General features: G+C 39.0%; 1 protein-coding gene across 1 annotated transcript in view; it reads right to left on the bottom strand.

Moving 5' to 3' along the window:
- The window catches only part of LOC136834048 (A disintegrin and metalloproteinase with thrombospondin motifs 3-like), a 192,413-nt gene that overhangs the window by 99,806 nt on the left and 72,750 nt on the right, over positions 1 to 19,857 (bottom strand). Inside the window, 5 exon segments of the mRNA XM_067096305.1 lie at positions 11,818 to 11,972; positions 12,318 to 12,401; positions 13,565 to 14,456; positions 14,525 to 15,074; positions 15,076 to 15,278. Coding sequence (XP_066952406.1) covers positions 11,818 to 11,972; positions 12,318 to 12,401; positions 13,565 to 14,456; positions 14,525 to 15,074; positions 15,076 to 15,278 — 1,884 coding nt within the window.

The raw sequence follows: 19,857 nt of genomic DNA on the forward strand, positions 1-19,857 counted from the left end.
TCCGGGACTCATGCAGAAGACCGAGCTGTTGGAAAAAGCTCACATTGTGAGAAAAGTGATGGACTCCTAAGGTGACAGGATGCAACCCGGAACTCCACACAATAAAAAACACCCAGTCGAAGAGGATGACTGTGATAGACAAAAAAAAAAAAAAAAAAAATAATAATAATAATGCATTTCTTGAATCTTATAACCTGCTTTCTTGTACGAAGCAGATATACCTTGTACCTTCTTTGTGGTTAAGGATCACTCTTCACCCTTGCTTCATTTTTTCTTGCTTTCATCTGGTCTCGGCGAGAAGAGGGTATAAAAATACCCGTCCCATTTATCTTATTGCTCAAATAAATTTTTCCAAAAAATTAATATCCATAACAAAATTATTATGGGGTTATTAGAATTACTTAAGGAATTTTTAAATGACCCAAGATACCCTACCCAAGATTGGACAGGAAGTGGCTAGATGGTGCTTGCCGGAAGTGGATGATTTCCGGCAATACACAGAGGGGCAGACCCTACTATTATATTTATTTTTTTATTACATTTTTTTTTTTACGTTAGTGGATATTCTTTGTAACTTTTAGTGAGCATTTTAGTTTTGTATATACTATATACATACGTTTATTATTGATATATATATATATATATATATATATATATATATATATATATATATATATATATATAATATATATATATATATATTTAGAGAGAGAGAGAGAGAGAGATTCTGACTACCTACAAACGCTCCGGCTGGGATCGTATACCGAGGAAAGACAATTTTAGCACGTTTCTGCTTATTAAAGCAGTAAATAATTCGCCTATTGGTTAATTGACAGTTGTCACAGCCCAGAGAGAGAGAGAGAGAGAGAGAGAGAGAGAGAGAGAGAGAGAGAGAGAGAGAGAGAGAGAAAGAGAGATAGATAATATTACTACCATTTCATCATGAGAAATGGGAGGGTCTCTCAAAAAAAAAAAAAATCACTAACCCCATGGCGTGAGGAACCTTCCACCAGCCATTCTCTCTCTTTCTCTCTCTCTCTCTCTGCCTAATCCGAGTCAAGATCGGTTGTGCAACACCTTAATTCGGCCGAGAGTCTAAGATGCCACCTCGTAGTCACGCACGAACACCAAGCCGATTAATTTCTAGATGAATTAATCACGACTCCCAAATATGTATCCAGAGATTTGTATCCCAAATTATGTATCCACTGTATCCAACGAGTCGGGGACACGGAGAGGAAATGGATCTGATACATGGCTAGACAAAAAAAATAATTAAAAAAATAAGGGATTTTCTATGCACGAACGATTACAACAGGATAATCACAGATTCTTGTGTTACAAACGACTTTTACGATGGGAAGGTCAATGAAGGGGGTGCTCGATAAAATTGCTAAAGACAGGCGAGAGAGAGAGAGAGAGAGAGAGAGAGAGAGAGAGAGAGAGAGAGAGAGAGAGAGAGAGAGAGAGAGAGAGAGGAGAGAGAGAGAATTTCTGTTGAAGACTGTGGTGGAAATGATGAAGAAGTGGAAGAATTATAGAAAATGTTAAAATGAAAATTGAGAAATTACAAAGACAGAAGAGAGAGAGAGAGAGAGAGAGAGAGAGAGAGAGAGAGAGAGAGAGAGAGAGAGAGAGAGAGAGAGAGATTAGAAATTTCTTGAAGACTGCAGTGGGATGAGGAAAAAGAAGTACAAGAAGAAAGTAGAAAGAATTATATACAAATGTTAAACGGAAAACACAAAATTGCTAAAGACACTTGAGAGAGAGAGAGAGAGAGAGAGAGAGAGAGAGAGAGAGAGAGGAGAGAGAGAGAGAGAGAGAGAGAGATTGCAGGATGCAGCAGAAGAAAAAGAAGAGGTACAAGAATTGTAGACAAATGTTAAACGAAAAATGATACAATTGCTAAAGACAGGCCAGAGAGAGAGAGAGAGAGAGAGAGAGAGAGAGAGAGAGAGAGAGAGAGAGAGAGAGAGAGAGATTTCATGAAGACAGCAGTGGGAAGAAGAAGTAGAAGAGGAGGAGGAGGAGGAGGAGGAGGAGGAATCATTACCGGAGACAAATGTTAAGCGGAAAATGATGATGAAAATTGGAACACTCAAGAAAATGTTAAGAGAACAAAAGTTCTTTTAAATTACCGTGAGAAAAAATGTGACTTTCAACGAACACATTCTGATTAATCAGTAAAATAAAGTTGAAACAATATAATTTCCTCCGAAGGAATATATATATATATATATATATATATATATATATATATATATATATATATGTATATATATATATATTCAAAAAAGTTGTGAAGTAAAAAGAGAAAACGTCGGAGAGAAACAACAACGAAAACAACAACAGAAAAACAACTACAAATCGACGAAAAAGAATGAACAGCCACACACATGATATAACCTAAGAAGTACCAAACCAAAAAAAAAAAAAAAAATTAAACAAAATATTAAAAAAACGACGAAAATGGAAACACGTCAAGAAGGACAATCATTCTTCCTCGGTCCATAATTTGGTCATTGTGGTCTTCTGAAAGAGGTTTGCCACTACCTCTGAGAGGGAGAGGGAGGTAGAGAGGAGGTACCTCTTGACCAATCGCACTCTTTGAAAGACGCGTAGCTAAGTCTATCGTCTAATGATACGGTTGGTTACTAAAAAAAAAAAATAAAAAAAAAAAACACTCACTCTTACCGAAGATATAATGCATGATATATTTCTACCCTGACGCACTAGTTAATTACAAGCGATGAAAAAAACACGCTCTGAAGATTTGATATACGATATCTTTCAACTGTTACTTACTACTAAAGGCTTTCATTTGGTTAAAAAAAAAAACACAAAATTCTTTTACAAAAGAATAGATATATATCGATTTGACATCACGATATATTTCAACCTTGAAGTATATTCAGCTATTTAGGTACCAGGAAAATCAAAGGAAAATGTAGAATGGAATCTCTATCTATAAAAAAAAAACCGACGAATATTTGAAAGAAAATGACCCCGGATGCAAAATTCCTAAGAGGAAAAACTAAAAATTGACCCTACGTCCAAAAAAGTACAAAATAAAAAAAGGTGGAAAGAAGCCAAAAATGAGAGAATTGTAAAAAAAAAAACTATTAAAATAAAATCAAATCTTCAAAGAAAAATAAATTAAGAAATAACTATTACAAAACATCCATTAGCAAAAAGGTAAAACGAAAGCGATCCCACACTTCAAACCCAATAAAAAAAAAAACCCGTTTTACCACCTTTTCCTTTGCAGTTGATTTCTAGTTTAAGCTCGTTCTTACTTAAAAAAAAGTGAAACTTAATTTTATAAGTTTACTTTGCAGACTAGGTCAAAGGGTAAAATGAAAGTGACACCAAACTTCAAACCCATTGAAAAAAAAAGCGTCCTTTTACCACCCTTTCCTCTGCACTTGATTCCTAGTTTAATCTCAGCCTTACTTACAAAGGTGCAACTTATAAAAATAAGTCTACTTTACAGACGATTGAACCTAGAAAGTCTTACGACCAAGCAATATCCCATTTCTTCCATTAACTCCCAAATGAAAGAAGGGCAGATAAGTAATGAGAGTAGTACTTCACTATTCCCCCTCCAATTATTCACTGCCAGCGTCTCCTGTTACGGGAGAAGAATTCATCAAAGGGGAAAAATAAGAGCCTTGTCTCTTATTGACATTGGCGAAAGCTCTAGACTTTTGACAGGGGAGAATACAGAACATATTCTGTGATTGTGGGGCTTAGGAGTGGTAGTGGTATGCAAAGTAATCTTGAGCGAGTAGAAAGGTTCGTCTCGAATTAACGTGTGCAGAGAGACAGACAGACAGACACATATAATATATATATATATATATATATATATATATATATATATATATATATATATATATATATTTGTCACACACAGGGTGACTTCCTTTATATTGACAAATGTTAGCCATAAATACCATTTAATATCAAATATACTGCATGAAATAAACGGTATTTGTAGCTTGATAACTGATCTATCTATCTATCTATGTATCTAATGTACATACACACATACACACACACACATATATATGTATATATATATACATATTATATATATATATATATATATATATATATATATATATATATATATATATATATACATATATATACATACAAAGTAGGTAGGTTAAAACGCTAAGCAAAACCTGAAATATTTAAATGTGTAGTTTTTGTCGTGTCGAGCCTACTAAGCCTAAAACCTGCAAGCCTATAATCAACAGACAAAATCTGTCAAAATTCATTATTAAATGGTAGGCCTACTCCGCAGGTATCCGATCATAAACCAGTCAAACGCCAGTGTGAACAACTGATTTCAAAACTATCGTTCGGTGCGGCGAGAATTTGTTACAAATAAAGATCGTATCTCATAGGAAATATGACGAAGATCTCCAAAACATTTTGCAGACGTGTATTCTTTATTCACGGGATCTCTGGTCCGAGAGAAACCCTCTTGCTAGGTCTAGGGACATGAATTTTGATATCTTGAAAGATTCTATCAAATATTTATACAAGATGAAATTAAACAGAAAGATTGTGAAAATATTACACAAGATTTACACTCGCATTTATTCCAGATAGTGAAATCAAACTTATAAGACTCTAAACAGCTCAGGCATTCTGACCAACTTCGAAGATATTTTGACGAAGCTGCAGAATGTTCTGACAAATATAAATAAACATGGAGTAATATCTGTAACACATTCAGGTCCATCAATAGCCGACAGCGGCTAGATTCAGTAACAGGAGGACACAGGTTTCTGCCAAAGGGCAACGCCTCTGGAGTGAAATAATCTGCCTTTTGATAAGAGGCAGGTTACATCAAGGAAGAAACAGAAGACAGTTCTGTACAGTAACCTTCAACAACAACAACAACAACAACAACAACAATAATAATAATAATAATAATAATAATAATAATAATAATAATAATAATAAGCTCCTCTGTGAAGCCGGCCAATTTCGTCTCTGGGAAAAGTACTTGAAATCATTTAAGTCATCTGATAATTAAAATAACTCGATTCTAATCCGTATTGAAAAATGGGGATAATATCTTAGGGCATTTTTGGTGAAGTCGAACTTGTATTTTTGGAGTTTTGGGTTCTGTATTAATAAAAGAAATTGACGATCATCTATCAAACACACACACACACACATACGCTCTCCATTTCCTAAAGGAAAAAACCCGGCAAAGGCAGACCTGTACTACAAAGATGCCATCGCAGCATAACTGATAACAGAGTTGGCTCAAATCCGCATTCAAAGGTGCAAAATAAGAGAAAAAATGGGCCATTTCCTTAAAACAATTGCTTGCACGCAGTCGCTTCCCTTTTATCTGGCGTCTGGCATCTATGCAAATCCCACAAGCACGATTTCGCTCGAGTATAAAGGCATTAATGGTGTCGGTTGTTATAGATATCAGACAGGTAAATAACTAATATTTCTTTCAACTCGGTGGGGGTATACTTCGGGAGGGGTCCCTCTGAAGGGGATGGGTCCCTCGGAAGGAAGGAAAGGATCCCTTGGAGGGGGGTGGTCCCTCGGAAGGAAAGGGATCCCTTGGAGGGGGTGGTCCCTCGGAAGGGAAGGGGCCCCTCGGAAGGGAAGGGATCCCTCGGAAGGGGAGAGGTCCCTCGGAGGGGAGGGGTCTCTAGGAAGGGAAAGGTTCCTCAGAAGGGAAAGGTTCCCTCAGAAGAGACGGGGTCCCTCGGAAGGGAAGGTGTCCCTCGGAAGGGGAGGGGTCCCTCGTCAGGAAAGGGGTCCCTCGGAAGGGAACGGTCCCTCGGAAGGGGAGGGTTCCCTCGGAAGGGAAGGGGTCCCTCGGAAGGGAAGGGGTCCCTCGGAAGGGGAAGGGTCCCTCCGAAGGGGTGGTACCCGGAAGGGGGCACTCTGGACACTTATTTTAGCCGGGCGATAAGAAGCGAACCTTACTTTATGCAATTTTTATCTCGGTTCACCAAAATCGGTCACGCGCAGGCGCAGACGGAGAGTTGAGAAAATTCCTAAGGCATTGTCGTTCAACTAACGTCGTTCCTGATGTTAGTCTGATGTCGGGAATGAAGAGATTAACATCAATGCGAGAAATGGGGATGATGTTATCTTTAACTCGGCGCCATGTTCGGCAAGCGCAGTCACAGACGAAGAGTTAAAAGTGCATTTGCAAGACAGTTAAATATCTATTCGCATGGATTAGTGTTAGTAAACTTAAGTTAATAACATAAACACTCGAATATTAACAAGCAAAAATTCTGACTATTTTATGTTATTTTATCGCAGATAGTCGAATCGATTACTATAAAATTACAAAAAAAAAAATACAAAGGAAAACCTTATATGCAAGTTAACCATTCAAAACAATTACATAATTTCATTGTTCTTTCCTAATAACGTCGAAGACTATTCCCAGCATCCATACTTATAACTAACATCTTTGCTGACGTAAGTTTAATTTTATTAAACAAAGGGATTAATAGGATTAGGAATATAAAACTTCCACCAAAGGCCAAGCACTGGGACCTCTGAGAGCATTCAGCACTGAAAATAAAGTTGAAACAATTCTCAGAAGAGGGTGGAAAGTAAAATGGAAGAATATGGAGGATACGAACGGAGGTGTAACGAAAAGAACGAAAGGGGTTGCAGCTAGAGGCCGATGGGACGCCACAAAGAACCTTAAGTAATTCCTGCAGTGCACAGCGTGAGGTGCACTGACGGCACTACCCCCCGGGGGTGGGGGGGGGAATAGAGGGATTAATTTAAGATAGAAACATACGAATTAAATCATGGGAGAGCTTAGGGTAAATCACTTTTGATGAAGACTTCAGAATATAGGAAATCTCACGGCATCTTATCCAATGCCGTCAAGACCTTTCTCTCAGCATCCGCATCTCGATACGATCCACGATCCCCCCAGTCATCTCCCCTTCCTAATCGATCCTAAAGGACCCTAACCAATCCCTAATCACAAAGGAAACGTCCCTAGTTCATCTAAACGACCTGTTAGGCCGAAACTCGAGGGCTCTCCGAGTCCAGGAAGCGTTAAACTAAACGACTGCCCAGCGGGGAGTCCTAAGCATCTTTGGCTGAGGGTCCGGACCAAGCAGCATAAGGTGTACCAAATTTGGGCGCACAGGTGGAGCCAGGCCAAGGGGAGGGGGAGGGTGAGGAAGATGTTGCTGGCTTGCGATATCCAAAATAAGCTGCAGTTCCCGAGGGTGGTCCGTGTCACTTCCATTATAATGATGATAAAGATTCCGAGGGTTGAATGGGCATATATTTTTTTTCTTAATTCTTTCATTCTCTTTTTGGGTATGGGCTTGTTATTCACGGAAGGTGCGCAGGATAATAGACTATGAAAATTTTTAGTAGGACTAAAGGGGTTATAAATGCGAAGGTTGAAGAGGGAACTCCTTATGTTTCGAGTTTTAGGGTAGGGCGCGCATCCGCTGAAACTACCTTTCATAATTCAACTTTTTGGCAAGGCTGAAGGAAATGCAAAATGAGAAGCAATTTCACGTTAATGATTTCGTATTTTTCAAGTAACCTACGACGTCTAAAATAAAAAAAAAAAAAAAAAACAGTAAAAAATATACACAATAACACTCCTTGAAAAATGCTTAACAGTAAGTCACAGTCCATGACATAATGTTCCTTGTATCACTCCCCGATACAAATTTTTAATCGTTTCGTAGACCTAAAAAAGTATAAAGATAATAACAACCAAGAACAAAGGAATAAACTAAGTTAAAATTTTTTATGGCGATAAAATTAAAAAATCTCAGGGATATGAAAAATGAAGCACAATATCTTCAAGAATAATTTGAGAGCGACTACAGGCTGATAAACAACAAGGATTCTCTCCAATCCTACGGTCACTGTTATCAGAAAAGGTGATTTTCATTTCTACAGATCTTGAAATCTTACAGAAGGTGGTTCTGTAGTCGTCCCCCCGCCCCGGCCCATCCAAAATAAAACAAGAAAATAATATCGAAAATAGGCACCGCAAAAAAGAAAAAAGAAAAAACAAGAATTACATTTATTCTTATGATATCAGATCAGTATCGAAAATAGGCCCCCAAAAAAGAAAAAAAAACATGAATTACATTGTTATTCTTATGATAACAGACCAATATACTGTAGAAAATAAGCCACCCCCCGGAAAAAAAACAAGAATGACGTTGTTATTCTTATGATAACAGATCAATATCGAAAATAAGCCTTCAAAAACAGACAAAAAACAAGAATTACATTGTTATTCTTATGATATCAGATCAATACCGAAAATCGGCCCCCAAAAAAGACATTAACAAAAATAAGTACACTGTTATTCTTATGATATGATAACAGATCAATATCGAAAATTGGCCCCCCCCAAAAAATAAAATACATAAAAAAACAAGAATTACGTTGTTATTCTTATGATAACAGACCAATATCGAACTCTGAAACCTGAAAAAAAAGCCAAAAGACGGAGCATGAAACTGTATGTGAATGCCTTGAATGTATTTCTTCCCCAATCTGTGATTGCCATTCCTAACATATTCATACCCACCAACTAAAAACATCGAAGAACCAGAGAAGAGAAAGGAGGAACAACGCAGTTAAAAAAAAAAAGAAGAAAACAGACATTACCTCTACGCAATCACCACCTCATTTGCAAGAGCGATGATGATGATCGCCTTCTTGCCTTGAACAGGCGAATGGACGCAATAAATCTAACAAGAAAAATAAAGTCGGGACGACCACCAAGCAAGAGGAGTACGAGGAAGAGGGAAGAGGAATATCCGTAAAGGTCGTGTTACACACCATTCACAAGAGGAACTCGATCTTATCTGCCTTTTTGATTTAGTGAAAGAAATTAAATGGCGGACCTTGTACAGGCCTGGAGATCTCAATGCGTCGCTACAGAGCAAGAGGACGATTAGGTGAAACATTTTAATTTGCAAATGATTATGAATAGTATTATACTTTAAAGCTGGGATGGAATATAGAATTTAGGCTAAAGGCCAAGCTCTGGGACCTACTAAATCATTCAACACTGAGAGAAACTGAGAGCAAATAGGTTTTAAAGGTGTAACAGGAGGAAAACCTCGCAGTCGCACTACGAAAAAATATTGTTAGGAGAGGGTGGAAAGCAAGATGGAAAAAAAGAGAATATGAACGAAGGTACAGTAAAAGGAATGAAAGGAGTTGCACTTAGGGGATACTTTGAAGACGACAGGAGATCTTCGTTCTTAAATGAAGAGCAAAAATAATCACCAATAACTGAAGAAACTGGATACCCAAATGGAGAGAGATTCAAGGCACGCAAAATAAATGAAGCAATGCAACTGCCCAAAGTGTGCCACCAAAGAGAGCGTTATGCAGTCAAATAACGAGTTCAGAATCGTGTACCATTTCTGTGTACCTGCAATAATCAAGAAAAGCGTGTCCGCCTGCCCCAGTCATCAAAGGAACATGAGCCTAAAGATATTTGTTACAGCGCTCCAAACTGAGGCCTCTAGCAAGGAGAATATTGGTAGGCGTCCAAAATCGATTTAACAAGCCCGTGAAGTTGATAGGCGTGTCCATTCCCACGTCAGCGAACAAATATCAAAGGTTTACTTTATTGATAAGTGTAGCTCATGCGTGGAGAACGCTGGCCAGGTTTCGCAGAGTATTTTTTACGCTCCGTGGCGAAAGATATTGAGAGATATAAAGGAGCAAAGGTAATCAAAGTAGCACGAAGGATGTGGGTCAGTGAAATGGAATATGATCTTGATATCTTAAACTTACAGACAATATATATATATATATATATATATATATATATATATATATATATATATATATATATATATATATATATATATATAATATATATATATATATCTTCGTATGTATATATATACGTTTCTATGCATTATGTACGTATATATGTATGTATGCCTGTATATGTCTGACGTGAATAAGTCTTCTAGATTACCATGCACGCCCGCTGCCAACACGTCACGCTTTTTCTTACAGTAATTAACTACAGCAAAGACGGACATTAAGGAATAATGAAAGATCTGGTTCAGTAATTATCGCGGAGACTAATCACGAGAGTTAATTAACTCTCGCTGTGTTTTTTTTTATTCCCAGGGAAATTGAGGCAATTAAAAATCTTTTTTACCAGATCCGGATCCGGCAGTACCTGAATTCAGGCACGGGCCATAACTCTCACCCACGTAAGTTTCTTTCAAAATTTAATTACATTTCCACAGTATTTCTCGCGTGCATTCTGCGAGGGTATTTAAAAGGGAGTAATGATGGAAGGAAATGGAGAAGAAGAGAGGAGAGAGGGAATTCGAAAGCCAGTGAACAGGTGGGGAACGAAGGGCACACAGAAAGAGGAATATAAAGTGATCTTGAAAATAATTACCTAAACCAGCGTAGTTTTGGGAGTTTGTATTCACCTCTGAACGCAATTGTTAATCAGTTCATTTATTTATTTACTTATTTATCTATTCATTTATTTATTTACTTATCTTTTTTATACTTTCTTTGCATCGTTTTGTCTTTTTTAATGACTATCCATTCTGTCTTAATAAGATTCTGTGGGAAGGTGGACCATGGGCTTTGGACTACAGAATGTACAGCTAATGGAATTTTCAGATAGACCAGAAGTAGGCTTTCCTAAACAGACGGTTTAAAGGGCGTATGTGTCAATGAAGAGTGGTATTTCTTACTGGACACCAACTCCAGTACAAACCAGACCCAATCCTACGAAGAACAAACTGTAATCGTGGCTAACTTATCTGCGAACTTGAAAGTATCACTGACGTCTTGTCAGTACCAGAGATGCCTGGACGAGGGTGAGGGATAAAACTAAAGACTAACTCTTCATAGAGCTTTAAAAAATATAAAAAAATATCATAATTTTACAAGAGTTCCTACAAGCTACCTGGAGGAGAATGAAGTAAAACAGCTTAGCCAATTGCTGGCAAGATCATTTTCCTTCATAAATTTCAATAAATAAGAAAAGCTTAGCCAGTTATTGGCAAGATCAGCTTCCTCGGTAAACCTCAAGAATAAAGCAAACTTAGCAAACTGTTGGCAAGATCAGCTTCCTCGATGAACTTCAAGAAATAAAAAACCTTAGCCAATTGTTGGCAAGATCAGTTTCATCAATAAACTTCAAGAAATAAAAAAGCATAGCCAATTGTTGCCAAGATAAACTTTCTCAATAAACTTCAAGAAATAAAAAAGCTTAGCCAATTATTGGCAAAATCAACTTCCTCAATAAACTTCAAGAAATACACAAAAACTTAGCCAATTATTGGCAAGGTCAACGTCCTCAATGAGCTAATTCAAGAAATAAAAATGCTTAGCCAATTACTGGCAAGATCAGCTTCTGTAATAAACAATAAAAAAAAAACACGTTTTAGCCAATTGCTGCCAAGATCAACTTCTTCAATAAACTTCAAGAAATAAAAATGCTTAGCCAATTACTGGCAAGATTAGCTTCTTTAATAAACTTCAAATACAAAAAACACGTTTTAGCCAATTACTGCCAAGATCAACTTCTTCAATAAACTTCAAGAAAAATAAAAAAAAACGCTTTTTTACCCAGTCACTTCCAAGATGAGCTCCCTCAATAAACTTCAAGAACTATAAAAGCTTAGCCAACTGTTGGCAAGCTCAGCTTCCCCTGTAAACTTCAAAAACGCACCAATGGTTCCCCCCACAAGGACTAAGTAAGATACTTTTCCATCACAATGATTAGCTTAACAGAAAGCTTCTGCAGAGGGTACTCACGATGTTGAAGAGAGTGAAGACGTATTTCTCGACCTCGTCCTCGCCGTGGAAGTCGATGACCGTGTTGTCCACAGCCACGACCAATTCCAGCCACTTCGGAGGATCTGTGACGTTCAGAGGGGGCCCCGCGGACACCTCCTTCAGGGCAGACGAGCCTACAGGAAAAATAGGAGATAAATGGAGAGATGTTACTTGAAGTTGAATGTCATTTAAAAGGATCATTTTTTTGAATGCAGTGGATGGAAAGAAATTGGATCGTGTAATGTGTTCTTTTAATTTGTCGAAAAAGTTTAACTCTTTCAACGTTAATTTCGTTATACAATTAATTTTATTTCTGCCATTGGTAATACTTTACTTAAGCTAAATTTAGTCACTTGTGTGATGTAGTATCACATTCATATAACAATGGTTTTAAAACTTATTCTTTTACATATCTAAAATGAGAGAGAGAGAGAGAGGAGAGGAGGAGAGAGAGAGAGAGAGAGAGAGAAATTACATACCAGCAGCAATATCAGTTTCCCAAAACAGGTCAGGAGAGTAGCCATCCCACGGCTCGCCTTCAAATGGATCTTGTGCTTTCTCTCCTGCAAAGAAAGGCAAAACAAATTCTAGTTATTTAAAAAATTAAACTGATATTGCACATTTCAATAGCATTTTAATACACATTTTAATAGCAAAGATTAACGAAATCATTAGAATTATATACTTCAGCAATTCAAATGACCTACAATGGTAATCTATGAATGTACCTACTCCAAAAATGAACTGTGGATATACTATGAATATACCTACTCCATATGGAATATGGATATACTGATTCCAAAAGAACCACATAAAATTTACAGATGAAAATTGGATATATACTCCACATGTTTTGTGGATATACCTACTCCAAATGAACTATGGATATACTTAAATGAACCATATACCTTCCCCAAATCACTATGGGTATATTTACTCCATATGGAGTATGGATATACCTACTCCAAATGAACCGTGGATATACCTACTCCAAATTTGCAATGGATACACCCAAATGAACCATATACACTCACTAAATGAACAATGGATATACCTACTCCACATAAACCATTGAACCTTATAGCTTCCCCAAATGGAGTGTGGCTATGCCTACTCCAAAATGAATCATGGCTATACCTACTCCACATGAACCATTGAACTTTATAGCTTTTCCAAACGGAGTGTGGCTATACCTACTCCAAAATGAATCATGGCTATACCTACTCCACATGAACCATTGAACTTTATACCTTTTCCAAATGGAGTGTGGCTATACCTACTCCAAAATGAATCATGGATGTACCTACTCCACATGAACCACTGAACCTTATAGCTTCTCCAAATGGAGTGTGGATATACCTACTCAACACGAACCATTGAATTTTCATACCTTTCTCCAAATGAGTGTGTGGCTATACCTACTCCAAAATGAATCATGGATATACCTACTCCACATGAACCATTGAACCTTATACCTTCTCCGAATGGAGTGTGGCTGTACCTACTCCAAAATGAATCATGGATGTACCTACACCAAGAGAACTACTGATATGTCTCAGTTCATTAGAGAGAACGAACATTATTTATAGAAAAAATATTCATTAAACTCAAATAATGATGGACTCCAGTAGTTGGATAATCAAACATTTTCTTTTCTTAGATAATTAGTGAATATTACTTGTGATGAATCATTCATTTCCGGTGTTGCATTCTCAGCGAATCTTACCTAGAATCTCAGACGCTGTTGTTGTGCTCGTTGGTGATGTTTTTGTTGCTGTTTCTTCTTCTGTCGTTCCATTTCGGAATTTGGGGGTCTCTTCTTCCTTCCCTCCTCCTCCTCCTTCTTCTTCCCCCGATCCTCCTCCTAATCGCCTCTTCTCTCTCTCCTGCCTCTTCTTTTCTCTCAGGAGTCTCTTGCGTTCCCTCTCTTTGCGCTTCTGCTCTCTCTTCTTCCTCTTTCTCTCTCTCCTCTCTTGCTTCCTCCTCTGTCTCTCGGCTTTATCAAGTTTCCTCTTCGGTTTTCTCGACTTGCACTTGAGGTCCTCTTCGTCCACCTCCCCCTTCTCCTCCTCCTCCTCCTCCTCGACCACTCCATTCCCTTTACTCTTCGAGGCTTTGCCCCTCTTCTTGCAATTCTTCTTGTTCTTCCTATTCTTCTTCTTCGTTTTCTTCTCCTCCTCCCCCTCCCCCGTCTGGATCTCGTTCTCGTACGGGTCCGCGCTCCCGCCGGAAGATGGCGCGTCGGCGGCGGAGGCGGAGGCGGCGGTGGAGGCGTCTCTCCCGCCGCCGCCGCCGGAGGTTTCCGTCTCGTTTCGGGGTCCGTGGGCGGCGACGCCATCTCCCTTTTCGGGCGTCCCGTCCTCCCGCTTCTGACGCTCGTTTTCGCCGGAGGAGGCGTTGGCCGCCACGTAGAACTTCGGCCTCCAGAGGCCGGTCGAGCGGCTCTGCCTGTCGGCGTACTTAGGCCTACTGATGCTACTGCTGCTGCTACTGCTCCTCGTGAACTTGGGCGTGGTCAAGGCGGCACCTTTGTTCCTGGCGAATTTCGGCAAACTGCTCCTGGTATCACTATCAACTGACCTTCGCAATCTCGACCCTGACCTTGATTGAATAGGAATCTAAACGTTTCCTTCTTTTCGATTTTATGTTTTTGATAAGGGCAGACCTTTTCGATCTCCGGGCCTTAGGGCGGAAAGACTCGCCGATCCTTTTTCCGGAATAAATCGTCTATCTCGAGGAACGTAACGTCTCGCTCTCTGTCAGGTCTTCTTTCCCCTTCTTTTTTAACCCCTCCCTCTTCTCCCTCTTCTTCTTCTTCTTCTTCCTGGAATTCTTGGTCCTGCTGGAAAGATATATTAAGCTTACTAGTGACCGAATCCACCTTATAGATAAGATGAGGCTGAGGCTCGGCGACTTCGTTATCGGCAGCGCCTTCGTCAGGAGGTCGAGAACCCTTCAGGGGCTCGATGAAGTAACTCTCGTTCTGCGTCTGGATGTAGCCGGTCAAGCCGTTGCAGTTGCTGATGGCGACCAGGCTCTGCTCGGCGTCTTGGAGGCGCCCTACGTAGAAGCAGTCGCCCGTCGCCTGCTTCAGGATTCGCCGGCCGTCGCCCATCACCCACTCGATGACCGTGTAGGGCGTGATGAGTTTGGTGTTCGGAGTCAGTCGCAAGAACAGCTCCTCGTTGTCCTTATTTATAACTATGTACAGATTTTCTTCGGCGGTGCCGTTGTTACTCGATGAGGTTTTCCCGCCCTTCGGAGGCGCCTCGCTTGAGTCTACCGCCTCCTCCCTCTCCTCCTCCTCCTCCTCCGCCGGTCCTCGCGTGGTGGTGGTAGCCCGACGTGACGTCTGGGGAGATCACGTGACCTTGGGAGTCTACCCTGAGTGGGTAGACTACCCTGGATTCTGCTTTTGCGTCGGCGGGAAGGCCCCATGACTGGAAAGATAAGGAAAGAGAAAAAATAAGGAATGGGAAAATGTGGAACAGAAAACATAAGAAAATCGAAAAGTAAGGAATGGAATTAGCTTGTAATGTCCACTATTCAATTGCTCAAGTCAAAACACCATACATTTTCTAAGAAATTGTCGTATAAAATCTCTTTCTAAAGTGAATATGCAGCACCAAAATAGCTATACTGTGTTCTAAGGTAAACCTAAGAAACTGCATCTATTTAGCTGATGACTTTTCAGTCAACATGGAATCTGAACCAAACCTCTAGCACCCCACCAAAAAATAAAAATAAATCAATAAACAATTAAATTAAACGTAGAAAGGATACCATGGATTGTCATATTATAACAAAGTATATAACTTAAAGTTTGATCCTTAGACCATCAGGATGATAATCAATATGACTGGGCAATTAGCCAGTTAGACTGGTTTCTATGACTTTGGAATATTAAAGTTAAACCTTACTCACAATGAAAAAAAGGCAAGCATACAGATGATTTCCAATGAATTGATAATAAAGCAAAATTAAAAATCTCCATTTGCACTGGCAACTTCACCGGACATCAATTTTCGATACATTGGCCAACCTAGTAGGCGACTGAGTGATTAGTGAGCCTGAATTGGTAAATGAAAGATACGATGATTTACAGAATGAAAGACTGGTTTCAAAAAATGACGGAATCACAGACCCATCTGAGTGGCAGATTGACTGTCCTATAAAACATTGGTATTACAACAGCTATGGCCATCTGAGACAGTGGATAACTGACTCAAGGCAGAATAATAATGGAGCTAAGTGACAGTCTAAGGCCAAGTCAGTTAAAATGGCAGATTAACTCCCTGCCTGACCAACTGAGTGAGAATACTGGTTTAAGAAATGGACCTATCTGAGCTGCAGGCTGACTGATAACTAACAGTCATATAAAGCACTGGCCGTCTGAGACTGGATAACTCACTCAAGTAACAGATTATGGCCAAGTCAGTGACTGACAGACTGACTGAGGAAGATTGACTCACTGCCAGATTGCCTGACTGACTGACTGAAGATCAGACTGACTCCCTGCCAGATTGCCTGACTGACTGACTGAGGAACAGACTGACTCCCTGCCAGTTTGCCTGACTGACTGACTGACTGAGGAAGACTGACTCCCTGCCAGATTGCCTGACCGACTGACTGAGGAAGACTGACTCCCTGCCAGTTTGCCTGACTGACTGACTGAGGAACAGACTGACTCCCTGCCAGATTGCCTGACTGACTGAATGAGGAACAGACTGACGAGAGAATGACTGACAGTGAAGCTCAGAAATTTCATAATGTGGCCCAGATACAAAGCACTGAACTAAGGGACCATTCTTCCCTTGCCAAAGAACCACGCGCCAAAGTCGTGTGTGTATGCACGCGTGAATATTCAAGAGTATAAAGTCATGTATTCAACGACCTCGAGCTTAGCTATACAGTGAAACTTTACGGGGAGCTAAATAATAATAATAATAATAATAATAATAATAATAATAATAATAATAATAATAATAATAATAATAATAATAATAATTTAGTGGATGTATCCCATTAATTAAGACGAAAAAATCAAGAACTTTGATCATTTTACACAACAAGGACAGAGTTCAAAGTTTCCAGAGCTGAATAGGCTCAGTAGCCTAATGAGAGTTTAAAACATGGCACCAGGCTTTTAAACATAGTTTAAAGTATATACTTTAAACATAAGGACAGCCCAGAAACCAGTAGTTAAGCTGATCATGAAAGTCAAATCAATAAAGATTTAGAAGTACCGTCGCGCCTGTATACACAGCCCATTAATCTTTGAACCTCCTAAGAATATTCATGATTTCGCATCGGCCAGTTACTGGATATGGCAAAGATAGTAAAAAATAATAGTGATTGTCAGTTTTAATTAAGATTTGAATTAGAAACAAGAGCCCTCCGGGTACTGATAGCCGTCTACAGCAGCCAAAATATCACAAAAGTAACTGTCACTGTTAATTGAGACTTGAATTGGAACCAAGAAGCCACTGCTGGGTACTGATAGTCGTCTACAGCAGTCAAAATATCACCACACCTTCCCTGGGTATAAAACGTGCAGTTGCATACACACACACACACACACCTTCTCTTCCCGCCACCGTCTCTGAAAAAATCATTACGTGACACAACACGTGTGTGTGTGTGTGTGTGTGTGTGTGTGTGTGTGTGTGTGTGTGTGTGTGTGTGTCAGATTGCGTGGAATCGCTGACAGAATTCTTGGCACATCAACCTTTTCATGCTCCTGCTGTTGCATGATTTATTTTTAGAGGACGAGAACTGTGCAAGAGTTGGAACCGTGGCCAACTGTGCGACGCAACGCATATGATATAAGTTAACCTGTATCTTTCGTCTTCTCTAGAAAATCTCCCAGAATTGTGAGTCCAACCTAGAAGGCTTACGGAGCCCCTTCCATGTCTGGCTTCGTCCTTATTAAAATTTTAAAAAAATTGAAGAAGTCTCCTTCTCGGCCCAGTGCTTATTAAAATTTAAAAAAAATAAATTTCTTAACACATCATATGGGAGTTATTTTTATTATTTTTTTTAAGTGTTAAAGAAGTTGGACAGCCAAGTGGAAAACAAGGGAACTGATAAATAGTTAAGAGGCGTAGTTTGTTAAGCACACTGTGAGGGGAGGGTAACCGCCCCCTCCCCCAGCCCTAAGTGCACAAAAATATATATATATACATATATAATATATATGACAATATACATATATAAATAATATATAAATATATATATATATATTATATAAATATATATATATATATATATATATATATATATATATATATATATATATATATATATATATATATATATATATGTATATACACTCAGCTAAGAAAGAGTTATTCTTAGCATCAGATATAGTGTGGCAAACATTACTCAACTCTAACCTTTTGTAAGTTATAATCGCAACAAAGGCTGAATTGTGACAAACATCACGATGACAATGTTGATGTCACGGTTGCTTAGATTCTGCTGCAATTCTATATTTTTTTTGCTACCTTACAACACATGCTATTGTATATTTATTTATTTATTTATATATATATCTATATATATATTTATTTATTTATTTATTTATTTATTTGTTTATTTCACTTGCTAATGTTCCTGTCAGGATGAAGATCAACAATGTCAATTAAAGTTTCAATACAAGACAAAGATAAAATAAAAAAAAAAAAAGACAAAGCAAAAAACGAAGAACAGGACAAAGGAAACAAAGCATAAATCGTAAAAAAAAAAAAAATAAACAGACGTACACAAAGGCATTTCCGATCTGCGTGCAACCGTATCGCATCAACAGCTAAGATAAACAATTGCAAATTATCATGTGTTCACCTCATCCCAACTCCTTTATTATTCTCTCATATCTATCTTCTTCTTCTTCTTTGCTTCGTTCATGTGTCAATCTGCATATCTTGACGCTCGACGACCCTCTGCTATTTGTTTGTTTGTCTGTTTGTGTATTTGTTTGTTAGTGGGTTTTTTTTACATTGTTTGTTTGTGCGTTTGTCGGTCCGAAAACGTTACAACGTGAAGCACAGTAGTTTTTTTTTATTTTGTTTGTTTCTTTGCGCGTCTGCCGGTCCGAAAACGTTACAGCGTGAAGCACAGTTTTTGTTTGTTTGTGCGTTTGTTTGTGCGTTTGCCGGTCCGAAAACGTTACAGCGTGAAGCACACAGTTGTTTTGTTTGTGTTTTTGTTTGTGCGTTTTGCCGGTCCGAAAACGTCACAGCACAAAGCACAGATTTTTTTTTTATTTTGTTGTTTGTTTGTGCGTTTGCCGGTCCGAAAACGCCACAGCGTGAAGCACAGCGTTTGTTTCCCCTGTTTGTTTGCCTGCCTGCTTGCTCGCTGCATGATGCCCCATGCGTGTGGTTTCATTTGCAAGTGCTTTCGTCTTTCGTCCCCCAGACATTGCTTTGGACGTACCCAAGTACTTTTTCTTTCTTTTTTCTATTTTCTTGTCTCTTCTTTTTCTTGTTGTTGTTGTTGTTGTTGTTGTTGTTCTTCTTCTTCTTCTTCTTCTTCTTCTTCTTCTTCTTCTTCTTCTTTCTTCTTCTTCTTTTAGATCCCCGGACTGAATGTTTTATCAGCGTCTGGGGTGCAAACGCATCAAAATTATTCTGTACATAACCTTTCCTCCACTTCAGTGGCTTGTTCTCTCTCTCTCTCTCTCTCTCTCTCTCTCTCTCTCTCTCTCTCTCTCTCTCTCTCCTCTATATACGAGAGTTAGTCTCTCTCTCTCCTCTCTCTCTCTTTCTTTCTCCTCTATACACAAGAGTTAGTCCGTCTGTCTATCTGTGAGAGAGAGAGAGAGAGAGAGAGAGAGAGAGAGAGAGAGAGAGAGAGAGAGAGAGAGAGATGAGCCGACGTCAAGTTCCACTCTTTGTGATGAGAAGAAACAAACTTGAAATGGACAACGTCAAAGCAATTACACTTTTCGATGAGCGTTTCTCCGACTCCCTTTCTTTCGTGACTCACTCCTCCTCCACTCCGGAGTACTAGATCATG

This window comes from Macrobrachium rosenbergii, chromosome 53, assembly GCF_040412425.1.
Source record: "Macrobrachium rosenbergii isolate ZJJX-2024 chromosome 53, ASM4041242v1, whole genome shotgun sequence".
Classification (NCBI taxonomy): Eukaryota; Metazoa; Arthropoda; class Malacostraca; order Decapoda; family Palaemonidae; genus Macrobrachium; species Macrobrachium rosenbergii.